This window comes from Protopterus annectens, chromosome 9.part0 (genome assembly GCF_019279795.1).
Source record: "Protopterus annectens isolate FY-2018-M chromosome 9.part0, PAN1.0, whole genome shotgun sequence".
NCBI classification, from domain to species: domain Eukaryota; kingdom Metazoa; phylum Chordata; order Ceratodontiformes; family Protopteridae; genus Protopterus; species Protopterus annectens.
The window spans coordinates 237,708,581-237,726,080 of NC_056743.1; the positions used below are offsets into that span (position 1 = coordinate 237,708,581).

At 36.0% G+C, this 17,500-nt stretch overlaps 1 protein-coding gene across 1 annotated transcript in view; it reads right to left on the reverse strand.

Moving 5' to 3' along the window:
- Nucleotides 1–17,500, reverse strand: part of TRIM66 (tripartite motif containing 66) — a 419,382-nt gene that overhangs the window by 103,817 nt on the left and 298,065 nt on the right. The window contains exon 10 of the mRNA XM_044082811.1: nt 1,626–1,793. Coding sequence (XP_043938746.1) covers nt 1,626–1,793 — 168 coding nt within the window. The remainder of the gene's footprint in view (nt 1–1,625; nt 1,794–17,500) is intronic.

Consider the following 17,500-nt stretch of genomic DNA (forward strand, 5'->3'; position numbering starts at 1 on the left):
ATTATATTTCTTTAAGCATTTTAACTAAGTCTCTTTTATATATATTTATTGTAATGTTTTAACCATTTATCAGTATATCTATGCATATTTATGCTTTTATGCATATCTATATTTATATATATTTAATGTTATATATTTTTAAACATTGGAACATGTGACTATTGGGAGTGTCAGCTGACTTTATTGCATCTTCTATATAAGCTTTATTATGTAAAACTACTGTGTCTGATGAAGCAACTAGTGTAGTTGTGAAAGCCCTAACCATCTTTATTTTTTCGTTTGAATAAACGTATGTTTGTGTGCTAACGTGGTGCATTTTATCTTATTTAAGGAACTGAAGCAAACCTGGTTCTGGGACTAAAAAGAACAAAAAAAGATCTGCCAATTTCACTTGATAGACTTCTATAAAAAGTAGCTAAAGACATGGATTCTGATCTTATTAAGAAGCAAATTGTCTTTTTGGTCACAGAACCAGTATTGCACTTATCTTATTAACTCAGTTCATGATTATACTAGTGTTTTATATCCAGAGTTACTGTTTCTGTGCACTGAAATTCACAGCTATAAAATGCTGGTGCTCACCCAGATGAATGATGCTGAATGAACATTAGCTATTTGAAAGAAATAATTCCGAGAACAACATAACGAGCATTATGGAAATCATCACCATGCTTGATGTTGTACATATTGGATATCAACAGAACAATTTACAGAGAGCAGACTACCCCTACTTTGCATCATCACTCAGGACCTCACTCTGCTTCTATCCTCTTGCTTAAAATTCCATGAGAGCCAGACAGTCAGGTTATGGATACAGCAAACAGATCCTTTTGAGATTAAAATTCTGTCATCAACCAGTCATTCTGCGTTTCATACAGACCACTGATTTGACAAGTAAAAGCCTGAAATATTCTATATGTTGTATTCACCAATCAAAGCTTTACCTTGATTATTCTAGAGAAACGAACCTGCTATCGTGTTGCATCACTATGAAAGACTGACAATTAACCCAACAATTTATTGGCGATCATCTATTCTTCACTTCCTTTAGTAGTGCAAACTACTGACTAACAGTCACAAAAGTTAAATGCACAATTTTTGTGGAATCTTACTGAAGCTGCCCCTACTTAAAAATGCCATTATGCTAAAGCACTACAAAAGTTAAACAACATTTTTTGCCCCTACTTAAAAAAATGCCATTATGCTCAAGCACCACAAAAGTTAAACAACTTTCTTTCCTCTACAGATCGACTATTAATTCATCTACCAATTTTTTTGCATCATTTGTTTAGTCACTCAAATATATCACTGAGTTCTAACAAATACCAGTGAACAATTTGCTTTCACTCCTAGACGCATTAAAAAATTAAACAGGCGGCCAGAGAAATGATATAACCTCTTCTTACTTCAATCTATATTTAGAGACAAGACACCAGTTTAATGCCTCTTAACTTTCCCATTTCTAGTCATGCAATATTTTTAGATATGAAACTGGTAACTACAAACAAAAACAGTTTTTTCTATCTGCTCTTCCTGTAGAATTGCAGTTATTGATGGTCCAAAATTGCATCCCATTAATGCTGTTCAATATGCTACAGTGCAGAAACTATGCAATAGTTAGTTACCTTTCTATTTTGTGTCAGGGAAGACTCTCTGGAACAGTTGGCAGATGTCTGCGCAGAGGGTGGATACCTATTCTGTTCACCAAATAAGTGTGTAATGCTTGGTGTTATAATCCCATTATTTTGAACAAGAGGTTGTTGGATGTTAGGCAGAACTGGAACGTCATTTACCTGTTTAAAACATAAAAGATGCCACCAGAGTTACACATTTCTGAGTTTGCATTCAGTGGAGAAAGAATGTTTTAATCCATTTAAACCCCACATAAACAGTTAATAACATCTATAGACATCTTTTCTCTATTTTAAAGAAGCAACTCCTGTTTTGTGGAGTTGCTGTTTACAAAACAACTGATGATAAATAATATGAAAATAAGTTAAAATAATATTCTGAACTCGGAAATTATGCTTTTCTCTTGGAGATGCACCTGTTACATTTATGAAATATCACATCTTTGCAAAGACAAGTAAGTTTATAATGAAATATCACATCTTTGTAGAGACCAGTAAGTTTATAACATATCAGATATTTCATTCGATTTAAAATGCTGTATGATATAAACACTTAAATCTGCATTCACTCAGGTAGAGTCTAGATCAGAATTAGCTGATTGCATATGATATGAACATTCATTGTCATAAACAGAAAAAAGGATTTGGATGGTCATGTTGATGTGCAGGACCTACTGAAACACTATGTGAAGTATAAACGGCAAACTGCTCATAACTGCTTCGCATTTACACTGGTAGCACTCATTAGATTCTAAAGTCATAAAATGGATTTTGTAAGTCACAATAACCACAGAAAATACTGATCATTAGACCTTAAAAACATTTTACAATTTGTCAGTAAACATTTAAGGTGCACATATACTATAAGCAGATTTTATTCATCATTCTTTGAGCTTTGATATGAGCTAAGAAATTTTGTCTTATAGTGTTTGGTTGCTGGAAATTTTAAAGAATTATGAAAATTATGAAAATATGGATAATTAGTATACGAACAATGACTAATATCTCTACAGATGTATTACAAAGAGGTCAGTTAGCAACACCGATGTATTGCTTATTTTGAAAGTTTTAATTTCAGATTCCTATTAACTTGTATGTAGCTCAGTTTTGCAATTGATAACGTGAACATGAACAGGCATTAGATGCCAAGGAATGTCACTAGACGGACACTACAAAAATGTTTGGCGGTGTTTGTAGTGTTTAATGGGTTAATGTGGTTTTGAATTCCATGAACTGTATACCATGTTCTGTTACATTGCCCAGAAAATTAAATGTTTACATCTTATGTTTAGCTGAATAGAATAAAGTGACTAATTTTCTCAGTAAGAATGTGAATGTGGTCTACGTCTGTGAGCCTTCAACCCTGTGGTTAATCCTTCACTATAAAGTAATTGCACAGCTGCTTGACTGCACATTTTCATGTGACATTTGCGATTCTTCCATGGCTTCCATCTACAAGCTTTTAGTAATAAAGATAATACATTTACCAAACATTGCTTACTGTCATTCATTAACGCTTTTATCTGGAGAATTCACTGAGAATATTCTTGCTTTTCTTTCCTTCAGAATGCTAAGATATTGGCATCACTGTACCCATGTATTAAAAATGTGTAAAATAAGTTTAGAGAATCATAACCTTTGCTGCAAAATTAAATGTGGAGTTGCTCTGCAAAGCATATAAACATGTTTTACAACTTACTAACATAGTTGCTTTTGAGTATAATGTATGAATAATATCATACGTTTTGAGAGCATTAGCAATGTTTTTCCCTCTGTCAGTCACATGATTTAATGTATTTCCAAGAGTGCAGTGTTAAGAAATAATTTTATATTTTAGTACTACATACAAATGCATGCTGATACTCAGGATTCATGTTCTAATACCCATTGGATTTTGTGACATCCAGCAGCTATCCAATTTGTGCCAGCAGCTTAGTTAAAGCACTCATTTATAACTCAAGAGAGATCATCAAATGAAGAACTTCTCTAAAAATTGTAAGAAAAGATCCATGGAACATAGGAAGTTATCCCATCTAGCAACCATGAAGAAAAATTGGAAAGTCAAGACAACTTTCCTCCAGCATACAGACAAACCTTCAGCACAAGCTATAAGCAAAGGCTTTAGCTGATTTCATTTTATTTGTCTTCCTCTAACTCTCCTCTCATTTAATTAAATTGCATGTTGTAGACTTCCTGCATATTTTCTTTTTTCTCTAAGATTCTTTTAACACCCTGGAAAATCAAATATTTTTATCCAATACTGCCATTGTATTTTCAGATACCTCTCTGTCTTAGGACTGGTCTCAATCTTTAAACATTTAGTAAAACTACGTTTGTTACACTCTCTCTCTCTCTTTTTTTTTTTTTTTTTGCAAAAGTTGAATTCACTGTTAGTTTGGGGCTCAACCACTGAGACAATATGCTTCCCCCTGAGTCCATCATATCCTCAAACAGCGAGTTATGCAGTGTCCTTTGGGTGCTTGACACCTCCAGGCTTTTGCCCACAGTTGGGGTGTGCTAGCACTAACAGGATGCAAGATGAGAGGTGAGTGAACCCAAGAGCCACCCCATTATTGCTTGTACAGGTTGGTTTGAGATTTTACAAAGAATAATTGCTCCCTGGCATGTCCTATCCACTATAAGGGAATGAGTGCCTGAGTGCCTCTTGTTTGCCTAGCCCGGATGCTGTTTTTTGATGTGGTCTCCACTGGGGCCTATAAGAATGATTCTACTCACATGCACATCATCTCTGCCTCCCCTCAAAAGACAAAGGAGGCTAAGACTCATTATTCCCCTCTTCCCTCCACTAACTGTTATGGGCACCCAGGCTGCTAACTGAATCCAGATCACCAGGATCGTATTCAAGACTTTATCTCTCTATGGTAGGGGAGCTAGCATTGGTTCTGTTTATGCTCACTCTTACTGCTTTCAATTATCTAGCCCTTTTCATGTGCTTAATTCCTTCTGATGTGTTCCTAAAATAAGAATGACTTATGGCCAGCACTGTGGCTAGAGCATTGATCTACTGCTTGTTTGATAACTCATCGATAACTTTAAGGATCATAAAAGTGACAGCACTACCTTGAACGTCATCTTATATTCCACAACATCCATTACATTATGAAAAAAAGCTCTTTCAAAATTGCATTATTCAGTTTTACTAGTTTTACCTGTCAAAAATGGAATTGTACACAAGCTATTTGTAGGTATACAGTACAATAAAGAAAAGGGCAAAAAGGTGACTTCTTTTTTATTGTTCCCTGTTGAAAATATATATAGAAAACACAAATATAATAGATGACACAACATGATCCTGCCAGCAAGGAAAATTTTCAAAAACTCATCAATTTTATGTAAGCATGTGAGTGTGTATGTGTATGTATGTATGTGCACATGAATGTGTGTTCCTTCAGCTTCTCAGTTCATAGATGTTCATGTCCTCTTGAGAGTTTGCTCATTACATTGTTCCCCACTGCCATTTGCCTGCTACATGTTATAATGATGTGTGTGTGTGTTCAGATTGTACTGATACTTTCTAGAAGCATAAGCAGGGAATAGTCAACATAGTTAGAAGACTTTTCTGCTTTGCTGCATTATAGGTAGTTGCCTACTTAAGTAGCTATTCCAGCAAGTGACCATGAGACCCTACAGCAGCCATTGTGGCGAGTAGCGACATGAAGAAAAGCCCATCTTTGTGTATTCAGCATGTATGGACAGGGTGATGGGGAGTTCAGATTATTTTTTTATTTTTTTAATGAAATTGAAATGCTGCTACTTTTGATTTTAGTTGTTTGTTTTTATTACATATGTGATGATAGGAGGTATGGCTAGAACAGCTAGCTGGAATTTTGTAAATAATATGTCATTTGTGAATATCAAACTGATTTATACAAGATGCTTGTGTTACAAATGTATTAGAACTGTATGTCATGTGTTTATCAAACTGATTTGTACAGAAGTGTGTGTTGAAAAGGTATTTGTAAAGTGCTTGTGTTTGAAATGTATCCAAAGTGTGCCCTACTTGGAGAGAACAGAAATGTGCATGCACTATTGTAACTGTTTAAACGTATATGTTTTAACAGAGGAATCTGGAAAACAGGTGGTTAACCTCAGTCCAGCAAACTTTAAATATATCTGAAATTAAATTACTTTAACTTTATTGGACTAGGTCATAAAGATGCTATTGCACAGGTTTTAATGCAGCCAGAGATACAAAGTCTGTACTAGGAAGCTTTCTGTATTGTCCTTAGGGTAAACTAATTACTACTCTGGAAGTGTGGAGGTATAAAACTGTATTAGGACTTCTAGCACTTGCCACAGATCTGAGCAAAAGCCCTTGTGTGGGTATTTTTACAGGTAGATGCTAAATCCTGTCAACTTCCAGCAATGGGGGTTTTCATGAGAACTAGAAGTCAGATGACCAGAAGTGATGTAATTCTGCAAGCTATCCCAGAGGTACTATTTTAGGTACTATTTTAGATATTATTTTGAGAAGTCTCAGTGTGACTGAGCATTCTGTATTTTGACTTAAGCCTGACAACAAGAAGGACCATTCACCACATCATCTGCCATACTCTATTAAGTAAGTAGGGAATAGTGATTCTCTTGGATTCAGTCAGGAATATAGTGAAGCTTAGTTTAGATATTGTTTTTCTTTATTTGCCTGAATCTGTCCTTCGATATTATTTTAAATATTCCCTGTGGTTTTGAACTCTGTCACTGTGAATAGATATTTAGTATCGTCTTGTTTTATTTATTATTAAACATATTTAAACCTTTCATTACGGCTGAACTTTGTAAATATATTTAAGTTTTGAAAGTATTTGCATATTTATTTGCTGACATTGTGTGGGCCACTCCTAATAGCCTTGCTCTTGGTCAAACTATCATTTGTAACAATATTCATTTCACTTAGTAAAGTTGGACACCATTTGTTCAGGACCTAAAAGTAACTGGTGAAGGGTTCTGGTGGCAGTGATAACTACCTTATAATCTGGCAAAAGGCGGCATTGCTAGTAAACCTGTGGCAGCCATTCCCAGGTGTGTGTGTGTGTGTGTGTGTGTGTGTGTGTGTTCACGCGCATGCAAATCAAATCTCAAAGATTGTGTGCATCAGCTACTTAGGCAGGGACATGAAGCACTGGTTGGGCAGAGAGAGTGTTGGAGGATTTGGCTTGGAACCCTGGCTAAAGACTCAACTCTATAGCTGTGCCAGTGGAGAGTTTTATTGAAGAGGAGCCAGCCCAGACTGACTGTGTTCCCTGTCTGCTCTTAAGGGAAATTGTGCTTGATTGTACTTGATGCAGAGAGCTGCATCTGGAAATACTGGGTGAGTCCCTATTATCCCACCAGTGAATGTTCCCCACAGAAGCCAGTGGTGAGGACTGAGGCTTCCTTTATTACTGGCCCAGAGGTGGAGGGTTGTCACAGCATATTTTAGTAAGTTGAATAAACAAATGCTAAGCACATATAAGCATCACTATGGAGGAAATGGAAAAGTTTTGCTTGGCAGGTCTGACAGAAAGGGCATACATAAGTTTACATACATGTACTTCTTGTAAATCAAAATAAATATGTATAGATATGTATAGATAAACCAGAAAAACAACTGGTATTACACACTTTATTAAATCTAGTGCTCACCAACATGCCTTTAAAGACACAGAAAATATAGCATCCTTCAAATACCATTTAAATAATAAAATACTCTGACTTTATATTTATGCTGTAATATATATAATTGTAACACATATGGGTGGGATTTTGATGAGTGAACCTACTTGAGATGTAAAAGCACAAATGAGCATATTTCTCATTGTTAAGAATAACAACTTACAAGAAGAAGCAAACGCCATTTAACTTAAGATTTTTCCTGAGGTTAAAATACTTAAGCAAAAGGAATTCCTGACTGATGCCTGTGGACCATGAAGTGGTATCCCAGACTGATGTTTTGAAATATTTACAAAGGTGTGTTAAATCAGACCAATTCATCTTCAACTGTTAGCCCGAGTATGGACTCCTGTCTCCCTTTCACTTGTAATGTACCATCTAGTACAGAAAGAAACCTCCCATCTTGGAAGACTTAAAAGAATAACGGACATTTAGAATGAAGAAGAGAAGGGGAGCACTGGGAAAGAAGTTTCTAATTTCAGTATTAATGTGCGACATTGAGACAGATCCAGCTAATATTCATTTTACTTACATTACTTTACCCCAAAGTCCTTCAATATTTTAAGGGGAATTCATATACAACAAATTTGTCAGCTAGAAATCTGGTAATAAATCTGGTCTCCTAAACCTGATAGACTTCTTTGAAGCAGTCACCAAAGTCGTAGATGAGGGTAAGGTGGTTCACACAGCCTATCTAGATCTCGCTAAGGCTTTTGACACCATCCCCCACTCTGGAATTATAGATAAACTCACTAAACTAGGTATAAATCCCTATGTCACAAGATGGGTTGCCAACTGGCACACTGACAGAACCCACACTGTGAAAGTAGCAGACTCCAAATCCATCTTCAGACAAGTGGAGTACCACAGGGTTCAGTCCTGGGTCCTCTCCTGTTTGGTATCTACTTCTCTGAAGTACAGGCCAACACAGAAGGTCTTTGGCTAATGAAGTTCACAGATGACTGCAAACTAGGAGCCATAATCAAAACTCCAAAAGATGTGGACATCTTACAAAAGGGCCTTGCTGAGACAGATGCCTGGTGTCAAAGCCATGGCCTCAAGCTCAATGCCAAAAAGTGTATTGTCATTCCTTTTGGTAAAAACTCAGTACCCATGAACTACCACATAGGTGGTAGTCTACTTAACACCGAAAGTGTGATAAGAGACCTTGGGACACAGGTGGACAGTAGTCTCGCCTTTGATAATCACATTGCCACAGTAGTCAGGAAATCCTTTTATGTGGCACACCTCATCACAAAAGGTTTCTCATTCAGGAAAAAAAGAGGTCATTGTTCCCCTCTACTCATCACTCATTAGACCCATTATAGAGTACAATGCCCCTTTTGGTATGTACCTCACAAGACATCTACAACAACTGGAAAGGCCACAGAAATACCTCACAAAGAGGATTACTGGCCTCAAAGAGATGCCCTATGCAGACCATCTCAAAAAACTGCAGCTTTACTCCGTTGCAAATCGCCTACTCAGAGGTGATCTCTGCCTAACACACAAAGCTATGTCAAACCCAGAGCTTTTAGACATGCTCCACTTAAAGAAATCCCAATCCCTATGAGCTACATGCTCTAGGGACCTAAATCTCGTCACCACAATAAACAAATCCCAATCCCTATGAGCTACATGCTCTAGGGACCTAAACCTCATCACCACAATAAACAGAACATGCTGGAGGGATAGATTCCTGTCCCAGAGACTTCCCATACTCTGGAACAAACTACCTATCTATATCAAACAAAGCTCCTCATTAGCACTCTTCAAGAAAAATCTTGATGATTGGATGGGAGATAGGAAATTCACCCCGGGGATCACTTCTGTGGCTCTGCTCGACAGTGGCACAGGAAAATAATTTTCTTGGGTGGCAAAAGCCAGGGTACCTTTGGCTAGGCTTATATAGGCCCTAGGGCCAATAGCCTAGTACCTATCTATGAACCTATGAATAACAATGTCAATGTTGTGGGAATTAGGAACTCTCTTCCCTATATTGATAAGGTTACCAGCATTACTGGGGCTAATATGAGCTGATTTAGAAAGTCATGATGATACTCAATAATCCTATGAGAAGGTATGATATCATACTGGCAGCTGGAGAGTGTTGCAGGAAAAAAATTAATATGGAAAGTTTTAAGAACGAGGTGAAACAAATGATAGCTTTTGGTGTAACAGCTGGATTTGCACATATGTTTTGTAATACTTTCTTGGCCTCTTGGTATAGCGCAGAGTTTCTTAAAGCTGTTTAACTTTTTACTAATACCCTGTCAAAAGTGAGCTTAATGAACAAAATAGATACATTACTAATATGGGAAGACCGACTGAATAGAAGTAACTTGTTATGGTAGATTAAACTGCATTTTAACCATCAAAAATTTTTTTTTTCTTGAATACGTTCTTGAAAGTGGTGCTTGCCTTTTAGGAGAAAAAAAAATGGTAAAGACACTAAGAAAAGATCAAAAATAAAATGCATTTAGTCTAATGCCAGGAGTCTTAACAAATTTAAGGATTCAGAAAGTAGGTTAGGTGGTGAAGATTATAATGTCATCTTAATTACTGAAACATGATATAATGACTCAGACAAATTAAAATGTCTTCTGGGATACGAATGATATATCCATAAGCATAGTTATAAAAGGGGAGGTGGAATTTCTACATATGTTCATTTATAATTTCAGTAATTTGTATATTTTGTTAGTAAAGACTGAGATAATTATAGCTATCATCTCTAAATGCAAGGCAAAATAGAACACAGGGTTATTTTAGAGGCCACCGAATAAAACATATGTTGAGAAGAGCTTCTTTATTGTTATATTAGAAGAATGCTTCAGCAGGAATATAATTTGATTGGTGTTGAGCTTCATGCATAAGGAGTAGAGTAGCAGACCCTGAGCCCAGATAATAATATGAACAAAATAGATATTCCAAGGGTGCACCAAACGCTGTGAATAATCCAATGAAACTGCTGTAGTTTAACTCTTTATTAAAACAGACAACAACAAGGATAGTAAGCGCTTTCACGTCCTTCCGACGCTTCTTCAGACTTCAATAGTACTCCATAAAATCCATCCCTTAAATAAATGCACAATTAGCACATTTACATTGTTAATGTATTGATATTACTAAATTAAAGTGCTAGTGCATATTCATTCAGACCTATAAAGGCTCTAACAGCTAAAACAACTGAAAACAATCCTAAAAACCTATGTGCAAATCCATATAATATCTAAAAGCTCAAATAAAAACATATGGCAGGACTATTTGTTCATTCAACCAGATAATAATATAGTTAACTCTCTAGTTAGGATAGGTATAGGGCTGGGTTAAAAACAAATTATCAAGGAACACAATAAGAAAAGACAACTTACTGGTTGTTTTGGATCAAAGACTCACCCAAGTCTAAATAAAATAGAGGCTGAATTGTTTGGCACTGTTTTTCTTGAGTGCTGATTGATAATGGTCAAAAGTTACCTCCCCTCTCAGGAAACAGAGTTCAGAAAGCTTTTTATAGGGATGACTATTCATCTATTAAAAATGATGTCAGTGTATGGAATTGGAGTGATTCCATGGCTCAAAAAAGCATTTCTGAGAGTTGGTCCATCTTTTACAACTTAATTAATAAATTAATTCCTATCCATGCTCTTACATATCAGCTACATAAGCTAGGGAAGAAAATCTGTCCTTAGAGGTCTAGGAAATTGAATAAGGAAAATAGAAGAACGAGAGAATGAAAGAAAGAAAGATTTATGGCTTAACAAAAGCAGGCATCATAAATCAGTGTTGAGTTTGAGAAGTTTAATATACAAAATGAGAATCTGTTATGATTTAAGTTAGTAACCCGTACATCTCTTAGAAAAAAAAAGCCTTATTTATGCATTTGCAGGGTTACAGAAATGCTAATCAGTCTAGAATAAATATCACTGTAGGTAAGCTTGAGAGAACTGATTCTCAAATTCTCTCTCGTTTATTTATGAATAAGTTCACAAACAGTTCAACAAAACTAGTTATGTAGATTATAATGTAGTTACTGCTGACTCGGTTAGTTGCCTGAGTATATCTAGTGAAGCTTTGACAGAAACCCTAAATTCCATCAAAACTAACTCTGCTGCTGGTCCAGATGGCTTAAATGATATCTTTCTCTCCAGCACTGCCTGTGTAGTGGTTATGTTAGAATATCAGGAATTAATTTATTAAAGTTGTAGACTGCGGTGGTGGTGGTGCTGCGGTAGCGTTGTCGCCTCACAGTTAGACGTTGAGCGTCTTCTGTGTGTCAACATGCGTGAATGGGCATTCCTTCATTGAAGGTTGTGCATTAGGCCCGGCAAGCCAGCACGTAAAAATCTACTGCCAATTATTAGCGGACCGGAGTTCCGCTGTGGCGATCCCTAACCGGGAAAAGCCAAAAGACAGTTGTAATTTATTAAAGTTGTAAAATATGGACCAACTCTTAGAAATGCTTTTTTGAGCCACAGAGTACCACCAATTTCATACACTGGAGATCATTTTACAGTATATGTTTCATGAGTCTCTTAGTAGGTTGATTTCTGAACTCTGGATAAAAGCTGATGCAATTCCATCGCAAAAGGAAGGACTACTAAAACTGTGGACAAGTATAAACATATTAGTCTAATTTGTATTCTGAGCAAGTATTTGAAAGAGTACTGTGTAACCTGATATGACTTGCTGATATCTAACAACATGGCTTTACTAAAGGCCAGACGTGTTTAACAAATCTGATAAACTGTTATTTGACTTTCTGGGAAGCATTGGACCAAGGCTTACCAGTGAATGTTATCAACATGGACCTGGCAAAGGTCTTCAACTCAGTCACACTTGCTGAGATAGTCAAGGGACTGGAGATAGAGGGTAATCAGATATATTACAAGGCTAACAACTCACTGGCTGTATGTGAGGTAATTAAGTTGGGCTTATTGTGAACTTGGACTTACCTGACAAAACAGTTTTTTTTTTTTTTTTCAGTTTTCAAAATTATGGAACCTTTAATCATATGGTCTCAACCATATGCAGTTTGCCATTGTGGAATTTCAGCACATACACACACACACACACACACACACACACACACACACACACACACACATACCCTCTCTCTCTCGCAAACACACACATATATCTATATTATATATATATATATATATATATATATAAAAAAAAATATATATATATATATAGGTTTTCTATAAAAGACCATTAAAAGCAGTTTACAGAATGGCCAGAAGATAACTCTCATCGTTATATACATCCACAAAACAAGAAAGAGCATAAACAAAAACTGAAGGCACTATTATTGTCCAACAGTCAAATGGACTCACCAGTATCAAATAAAATATCTATACACTAGAGTCCAGTCCACAAATATGGCTCATTTCATCTAAGGTAATAAATAAGTGTATGCAGTTTCACACCAATATAAAATGCTTAATTTAATTCTAAAACATTATGTAAGGACCACGCATAAGCAAGTACTTTATTGTGTTTTATTTTAGGACTTCTTAGCTTCATAGTTCAGTTATGTTTTTTAGGTACTAAAGTTTTATATAATTTAAGTGGAGTGTGGTCTTTTTTATTGGTAATGTCATATTTTAATTGGCTGATTATAGTTTTATTTTATTTTGTACTCATTTATTTAACTTTTTTATAATCTAATGCCAAACTATTTTTCCTAGGGGTTTTGTGTTTTATGGTTAAGGTGTTTTTGATAACTCACTGTTTATTTTTTTCCTTTCAGTAATGTGTAAATGTACAATAAACTGTAGTGTAAACATCTGTTACTTGCGCTGACATTGTGTTTCAAGTCCCATACTCCATCTTCATGGAGAAATGAGTTTTCCTGTAATTTCTCACCATGATTCTGACTCCATGCTGCCTATGACCATGTCATCTCTCTCTTGTTCCTGAGAATTGATAGCATAACTTCCTTGTTCCTTTTTTTCTACTTTTTTTTTTTTTTTTTTAGAGAATGTCCATTTATTTATTTATTTGCATTTGTTTACCAGGAAGGTCCACTGGGCCTAGATGAGCCCATTTTCAGTGGAGGTCCAGGGAGGAAAGTACCAGAAGTAAGTTTTTACAACACAATTGTAACAGCAGCAGAAAAATAACACAAGTCATTGGTACATTAGATTCAACAAATGACAAAGTACAATATAACATAGGTGGATGTATACCAATGTATTGTCTTAGTAAACAAACTATGATAGTATTACAGAAGTTAATGTTGTAGTAGCATAGCAAGAATACTTACAGTTAATATGGTCAGTATTCTAAGCCTGCAAGTATAGTATTTAGATAAGTAGGTATTTCACAGTAGAGGGCACAGGACATTGGAGAGACAAAGAGGGGAACAGTAAGTTGTAAGATAAAGGTTGAGATAGGCAGAGGAATAAAAGTGAAAATCGTGGATGTTGAGGGAGGGAGTCAGGTTTTGAGAGCTGAAGTTTTGGTGCATGTACACTGTCATAAGGAAGAAAGTTGTTTAAAAGGTGACTGGATTGCTAGTGGTCCTGACTGATTATGGAAGAGTGTTCCCCAGTTTGGCCATAGTAAAGGAGTACAGCATTTGACCAGGAGATAAATTTGTTTTTTCTACGTTCAGGAGTAGCTGGTGTTCCGATCTGAGATGTCAGTTTGGTTGGTAGTGGGGGAGTAGAGGGGATAGGACTGGGCAATCTGTTTGCTTGATTTATTTATTTTATTTTACATTTGTTGACCTGGCTAGTCCACCTGGATATATGTCCATTTTCAGTAGAGGCCCGGGGGAAAAAAGCTTCAAAAACACAGTATTTATATTATATGACAGTTTTTACAAATGCAGGTGCATTACAGATTTTAGCAATTCTTTACATTTCCTTACATTACTGCTTAAAGAATCTTTATACATGTGATATTTGGATAGTTATAAGAAGATATTTATAATGACATTAAATTAATATATAAAAGCACACTATCTTTATGGTTAACAGAAAAGCAAACAGATTAGTACAGAAATAGTGGTAAGTACCTAATGATAAGTGAGGAAGTTAGTCAGGGTTAGCACAAGGGCATAACCAATGTGTTTTAAGGTATAATTTCAGTTTGTTTTTGAATAGTGTTATTGAGGAAAGTGAGGTCAGGTCACTGGGGAGTGAGTTCCAGGTTTTGCCCACGGTATTGGAGAACAAAGAGTCACCAGCCATATTGTTGCTTTTACCTATTTGTAAAAGTAGTTTGAGGAGTGTAGGGTATTAAAGTTATTGTAGGGGGTGATAAGGTTGGTAAGTATTGGGGTATTAGTAAGTTGATACAGGATCTTGTGGGTGACTGTTAATTGGTTAAATAGTAGTAGGTTTGGCAACTCTAGCCATCCTAGTTGTACAAGATTATTACAATGATGGGTGCTGAAAGCAGAGCCAGTGGCAAATTTGGCAATATTGTTGTAGGAGATAGCCAGCTTGTTAAGGTTGTTTTTACACAGATTAGTATATATAGGAAAGGCATAGAGGAGAGTAGAGATTAAGTGGATACAGGCAGTAGTAGTCCTGGTTAATAGAGTCAAAAAAGGTTTGATCCTATAAAGGGAGCTGTTTTATAGTACTGTTAATATGAGTATCAAAGTTAAGGTTGTTATCAATTAATACCCCTAGAAGTTTGGTAGTGGGATCAGGAGATATGATAGTACCATTGTTTGACATAACAGTAAAGTTAAGTAGGGAGGCCCTATGGGTGGGAGTGAATAGTAAGAGTTTTGTTTTCTGGGGGGTTAAAGATGAGGCAATGGTGTAAAAGCCATTTTTCGACTGTATTAAACACATTTTGGGTTAGGGTCTGTAGGTCAGATGGAGAAGTGGCTTAGCATATTAATATGGAATCATCTGCATATTGAATACAGGTAGCTTGAGGTATTACAGAATGTAAGTCATTAATAAAAATAGAAAATAGGAGAGAGCCTAATATGGAGCCTTGAGGGACACCAAGGGCAATGGGGAGATGGGGAGATAAATTGTTCTCCCATAGTACAGCCTATCTATTGTTTAGGTAGGATTGGAATCATTGTATAGCCAGTGCATCTAGTCAAAAGTTTTTGAGTATGTTTATGAGTAGCTGGTGGTTAACCATATCGCAGGCTTTAGAGAGATCAACAGAGGGCTGAGGAAAGAGTGTTATTATTGCAATTTCTGTTAATACAGTCAGAGAAGGATAAGAGGGCAGAGGTGGTGCTGTGAAATGACCTAAAACCATGTTGACAGTTAGCTAGTAAGTTGTTTTGGATTAGGTAGTTTAACAGTTGTTTATGGATGCATTTCTCCATGATTTTTGCCAGAGGAGATAATATAGCTATGGGTCTATAGTTTGATAATTCGTTCGAGTTACCACCTTTATGCAGGGGGATAATATGTGAAATTTTCCAGATAGATGGGATAGTTCCTTCAGTAATAGTTCTATTAATCAGGATGAATTTGTGTGCAGTGACTAGCTGCAGTTAGGAAAGAAAGAGAGGAAGTTCAAGCAAGTTTAGATCATGTAGTGATAAACAGTGGTGGGAAGAGTATTTTGCATTGGTTGCAAACTTGGCAAGCTTAGCAATTCCTTTTGTTTTCTTATAGTTGATACCCTGTTTTTACAGCAGTCTCCACAGGGTTATAGGCACTGAATATATATATATATATATATATATATATATATATATATAAAAAATACATAATGTTTAGGTATACATGCACCATCACTCTGTACAACAGTGTGATCTCTGATAATTATAGGTATGTATTCACCATCACTCTGCAATAGTAGTTTGATCTCCGATAACTACAGGTATACATTCACCATCACTCTATCCAAAAGTCTGGTGATCTCTGATAACTATCAGTATGTATTCATTATCACCCTGCCAACAGTAGCGTGATTTCTAACAGTAGTGTGGGCCTCCGATAACTATAGGTATATAGTCACTATCAATCTGTCCAACAGTGGTGTGATCTCTGATAGCTATCAGAATATATTCACTATTGGTGATCTCTGATAACTATCAGTATGTATTCATCATCACTCTGGCTAACAGTAGCATGATTTCTGACAGTAGTGTGATCTCTAATAGCTATAGGTATATAGTCACTATCAATCTGTCCAACAGTAGCATGATCTCTGATAGCTATCAGAACATATTCACTATCACTCTGCAACAGTAGCATGATCTCCGATAAATATAGGTATATATTCACCTTCACTGTGTCCAACAGTAGTGTAATATCTGATAACTATAGTAATATATTTCAACACACATAAAAGAGTGAACCAAGACAGCATGAAGGTAGACTGTCAATATAAAACAATAAAAAACTTTAATTTATCATACGCAAGTGCTTTAACAGTTAGTTCACAACTGCTTCATCAGACAAAATTTCATCAGGCAGTTGTGAAGTAACTGTGAAAGCATTTACGCATGATAAAGTTTTTTATCGTTTTATATTGTCAGTCTACCTTTGTACTGCCTTGATTCACTCTTTTGAGTGTGTTGCGATTGCTTTTGAGTTGCAGAGTGAACCATTAATGCATTATTTTTACTTTTATTTTTGTGGCCATAGTTATATATTTACCATCCCTCTGTGCAACAGCAGTGTAATCTCCGATAACTAAAGATTTGTATCCACCTTTACTCTGTGCAGTAGTAGCGTGATCTCTGATAACTATAGATATATATTCACTATCAATCTGTCGAACAGTAGTGGGATCTCTGATAGCTATCAGAATATATTCACTATCACTCTGCAACAGTAGCATGATCTCCAATAAATATAGGTATATATTCACCATCACTGTGTCCAACAATAGTGTAATCCCGGATAACTATAGTTACAGATTTACCATCACTCTGTGCAACAGTAGTGTAATCACTGATAACTAAAGATTTGTATCCACCTTTACTCTATGCAACAATAAGCGTGATCTCTGATCCGCCTTATTTAACAACTTCCACGGTGCACTTTAGGTTCTTGCTTGGCATCACCATGCTCATGCACTGCTGTCTTCGATTTTGATTTTGTATAATGAAAATAAAATAAAAAATACCTCCTGCAGCTTTCCTCTAAAGTCCTCTTTCCTCTTAAGTACTACTGTTTCTCTAGGCTTCTGTGGTCATAGCCAGTGATCCTGCACACCTTTTCATCAAGGAACAGCTGCCTTTTTTTCAGACAATT